Here is a 5,354-nt window from a genome sequence, read left to right on the forward strand (position 1 = left end):
TGTGGAATCTAAAAACAGAAACAATTCCTATCATAGTAGGTGCCTTAGGTATAATAAAAAAATATTCAGACAAATACATAACAAAAACACCAGGACTTACAAATATATATAACATACAGAAAATTGCACTACTGGGTACTGCACACATTCTACGCAAAACACTTTCAATACAGTAAACATAAGAGCACCACAGCAAACCACAGCACATACCCAAGGCGCACAGAGCTGCGCTCGGTAGTGAAGTGAAAGCACGTTATAAAAATAAAACTACTGAATAATAATAATAATAATAATAATGATAATAATAATAATAATAAAGCCAAGATATAAACAATTGGCGGAAAGAGATTGAAATAGAACGCCCGGTAGAGCTCCTACAGAAAGTTTGCCTCTTAAAGAGAGCAAGGATTATCACGAGGGATCTAAGCACTTGAAAGACTTCTGGAAACGTGTGGAAGCCTAATGTTACAGGTAGTCATCCGTTACTACCTAAATCCTACCAGGAATAAGACTAAATCTATGCTTTTTTCTATGATAATAACAATCTAATAAACCGAATTTTTTCTACTATAGGCACAAGACCTAAATGTTTAGGATATGGTCGGTCGATAACATTGAAACCAGTATTCGACGACTGTTTATGTTATTGACCCCCAATGGATAAAAGGTGAAATGGTGCTCGGTGAAATTTGAACTCAGAAAGACAGGTGAAATGCTGATAGGCACTTTATTCCGCGTGCTAAAGATTCTGTTAGCTCACGTACTTTATTGGTTTTGTAATAATTCTGTTCTTACCTTGACGGAAAATACATCACCATTCAACCATGCTCGTTCATGAAAGATATCCTTGATACTAAAAATGAATAAATGAATAAATAATAAACTAGAAATTGCATAAAACAAGAGAAAGAAGGAATTGATATCTACTTTTGAAAATATAATGGAATGCTTACAAAGTACCATAGTACTATTTTATTCTTACACGTGACACCCTCCATCTATCGACTTAATACGGGGGAGATAACTATCCCCACACAACACGTGATAGAATTAGAATTTTGAAATTGAAAGTAAAAAGTATGGGGAAGAAGGTATATAGAGTTCATATATTTAATTTTTCTTTTTATCTGCTACGAAGTTCTTAAAGTTACTACTTGACTGTAATCGTGTATAGCAATATTTCATTCTTTTTAGAAAACTTCAGCATGATTTAACCTGTAACGTATTAATTAGATGTATTTTAAAGAGAGACATTTCATAACAATTAAAGATTAATAACAAACTGGAGAAAATTCATGGAATGTATGTTCTTTATTCATAAAACGTTGGTAGTTTAGGAATCGAGAAATTTACGTACACAGTAATAGCCATTTCGAGAGCAAAAACCTATCTCGTGAAAACGTCTTTAAATAACCAGGAGGTTCAACATCAGCTACAAACTATTTCGTAAGATTTTTTCCGTATACAGTTGGAGATGTAGATTCCTTTCGGGCTGTTATCTTCAATACGTAATATTTTACGTTGTCGAATGAACATTCATAAACACACGTGTTCTGACTCTTGGCAAACGTTTAAAACGTATAATAGTGAGGTCACAGCTATAACCTTTGTTGTTGCTTATCAATTAGACAACCTTGGCCGTGCAAAATAGCAATCAAAGGCATCATAACCGTACTCCGCACATCTTTTACTCAATATTACCAAATATACATCTGCTGATATATACGTTATCAAGCGTCGTTTCCTGGAACTCTTTTTTTTATGGATAGCAAGCTGCTGTCTTATCGCATTCTCTTGAATTTCCTCGGCGACTTGAAATCTTGTTGAGGGTTTTCTACTGCTGAGACTGAGCCTTGGTTTCGGAGTGTTAGCCATAGACCCACGATTTGTTGCCTGATATAGTTTTCAAAAAGCTTTCGTCTTTCCCGACACAAAGAGATCCTGTACAGCTGAAACCTGATTTTCTTTTTCAGACGACCACACTCAACACACTTTACTCCCAAGCACTGCTATAAATAATGCAAGAACGTTATAATTTAGTGTGTACAGAGTTCAAGATCAATCTGTTCAAGATCAATCTGTTCAAGATCAATCTGTTCAAGATCAATCTGTATCACGATTAATCTGTTCAAGATCGACCTGAATCAAGATCAATCTGTTCAGGATCAATCTGCATCAAGATCAATCTGCTTAAGATCAATCAGTTCAAGATCAATCAGTTCAAGCTCAATCTGTGCCAAGCGGCTTTACTCTGCGTACTTTAGCTCCTTTATCGTAGTAACAGTCCTGATACTTTTTGATCAGACCACGTATTAGATTATAACAGAGTGGTTAAGACGTTTAATTTGCAACCATGTGGTTTCAAATTCGACCCCGCCTCCACTTCGCGTAATCTTGAGCAAGTGCCTTTTACCGTAGACACATGCCATTTTATCAATCTGTGTGAGTGGAATTGTATAAATGGAAACTATGTAGAAGCTCATCTGGTAGACATAGATATAATCCAATGGATCAGCTTGTTAAACAGTATCATGTTGATTTTGCTCGAGGTTTACATTAAGTGTATACATGCCTGTCTACCATAAAGTTCGGTCCTTGTTGTGGAACCGCAGTGGCTCTGAGCCTATGCCAGCGGAGCGGAAGCTCTTTGTTTGACCACCCAAAGTAATATAGATCAACTTTTTCCGGAGATGGAAATGGTTTTGTGTAGGGCCATCATCTCTACCCAGAAAGAAGAAAAGTTACAGAAGCATCAATGACAATTCAACACCAACCAGACCTGGGAGAAGAAGGCCTTTTCTCAAAGAACAGAAAAGTTGAGAAAATTCACCGATCGCCTATGCTTCATAGGGAGCGAATACCTTAAGTAAAATTAATAAATGCATGTGGAACCCTCAGTTAATTATATTATATTCTTATAGCGTGCTGTTAGTTCAGACATTTGAAAAGATGAACTGCCTCCATATTGAATTACGATATTAAACGGTACGCTGTCGATTTCAAAGAAAGCCGCGTACTTTTTATGACATACATTCCTTCATTTTAAAAATATGTTAGAGTGTAATATAACAGAAACTTGTTTGCTATTTCTTGCATTCACTCCTTGAATCGAAATATTATAGCATACTCTTTTATTCTTTAATCATTTTACTTCTTTGAGTCGTTTGACTGCGTTCTTGCTGGAACACCGCCTTAAAGGGATTTTTAGTCGAAGAAATCGCCCCAGGCCTTATTCTTTGTAAACCTAGTATTTATTATATCGGTCTCTTTGGCCGAAACACTAAATTACGGGGACCTAAACACACCAACATCGATCGTCGAGCGATGGTAGGGGACAAACATAGACACAAAGATGGACACACAAAATATATATATACAAACACTTGCCCAAGGTACCACGCAGTGGGACTGAATCCGGTATCATGCGAAAAGTTATAATTCGATTAATCAATCCTTGAGAGCAACGATATTTAGAATAGTAATCAGAAGACAATGAATTTCACAGAGAGTTCATAAATTAATTAGTAGTTCATACTATAAATTATGAATTGTCTGTGATATTTATACCTTGTTGTTTTTATCCTACACACACACACACACACACACACACACACACACACACACACACACACACACACACACACACACACACACACACACACACACACACTTAGCTGAAGATCAGCGAAAAAGAAAATGCCTACGCTGAATTTTTGAGGAATCTACAGTTACTGTATCCAGATTACAAGTTCAGGTTTATACCTGTAATTACTGGGTTACTGGGATATGTAGCACACTGCCTAAATGCCAATCTTGAGAAATTACGCTTCTCAAAGCCAGAATGAACGGAGAAATGTATTCCGAGTTACGCGTTACCTCAAAGAAAGAATGACTTGAATATTGAATAGACCGGCTCGGGGTTAAACGATTGAGCACTTATGTAGAAAAGTCATTCGTACATGTGTCTAACTGTGTGTCCATACTGGGTAAAAGTGATAGAAGGAAAAACACACAAACACATTTAAATTGGATAATGTAGTCCTAGAAAAACAAGGGTGGAAAAACACTGGTAGATCTTCGCTGCAATCCATGTTATCAATTAGTACCATCCTGCGGCTAGCCAACGAAAGCAATTAATAAACACGGCCTAATGAGAATATCGTTGAGGTACTCGATCGATCAGCTCGAGGTAGCAACCAACTCTCGTTCAAATCACTTTTGGGCGTATATAAATATTAGGATTCACTGAGAAATGTATTCCGAGATATACGTTGCCTCAAAGAAAGGATGACTTAAATATCGAAGCGGCTCGGGGTTAAACAACTGAACACTTCCCTAGAAAGGCAATAAACACTGTCCGTAAATATAATTTTTCTGAAATAACTTACAACTGTATCAAAAATTTAAGAAAATTATATGCTACCATATCTATTATCTTCAGTAGTTACATCCATCAAAAGAAATAACATGAAAATTTGTGACGCAAGGGAAATAACTCATGATAAATTGTCTCCCTTGCACTTGATGTGCTTTACATTCAAATGTCTATATAATCATTAAGTAAAATTTGTAATGTTAGATAAGTTTCATTGATTACGACCATTATCAGCCCAGGCCATGACTAACGTAATAGCACCCACATGGAAAGGTCATTTAGGTCATGGTCCTGGAAACCATGGACCGCTCGAGCTACGGAATTGTTGAGGATATGTCCTTAACTAAGCGTAGAATATGTGAACAAATTGTTTTAATTTCTAGTTTTTCATTCGTATTTCTTAATTCTTGATTTCTAATTTCTAATATGGAGATATATATCGAAACAGGTAAAATTTTACCAATGTCACTCCACGCGATTAAAGAAAAATGGTAAAAAGAATCTTTAAACGTACTTTAGTGATGTTTCCACTTTTACATTTTACGTCCAACCTTTGATTTGTATGGATTCTTAACCCTTTAAAAATTAAACACACACACATACAAACAAAAATATATACAGGGTTGGCCAAAAGTCACCTGACGGTAAATCAAAACCATTTAATTCCAAGATTTATTTATATTTAATAACTGAATGAATTTGATAAATGCATCTAAATATGAAACATCATGAAAATAGTTCAACATGAAGTCCTTCTTAAGCGAAACATTTTTCTATTCGAATCAATACAGAATTACAGATTGTATTTATGGAAGTTTCATTTACTGTCGGATGACTTCTGGCCAACCTAAAACCACCTTTCTTTCCTTTCCTGAGCGTCTGTTAATACTTTACATGTACCACGTCCTCGTGTGTGTTTTTTTCTGTGTTCTTCGTTGATATATATATATATATATATATATATATATATATATATATA

The 5,354-nt window shown here is 35.6% G+C and overlaps 1 protein-coding gene across 1 annotated transcript in view; it reads right to left on the reverse strand.

Moving 5' to 3' along the window:
• Positions 1-765: 765 nt before the first annotated feature.
• LOC106882032 (L-threonine dehydratase catabolic TdcB) overlaps positions 766-5,354 on the reverse strand; it is a 41,979-nt gene continuing 37,390 nt past the window's right edge. Inside the window, exon 11 of the mRNA XM_052969448.1 lies at positions 766-853. Coding sequence (XP_052825408.1) covers positions 766-853 — 88 coding nt within the window. The remainder of the gene's footprint in view (positions 854-5,354) is intronic.

Source organism: Octopus bimaculoides, chromosome 7 (genome assembly GCF_001194135.2).
Source record: "Octopus bimaculoides isolate UCB-OBI-ISO-001 chromosome 7, ASM119413v2, whole genome shotgun sequence".
NCBI classification, from domain to species: Eukaryota; Metazoa; Mollusca; class Cephalopoda; order Octopoda; family Octopodidae; genus Octopus; species Octopus bimaculoides.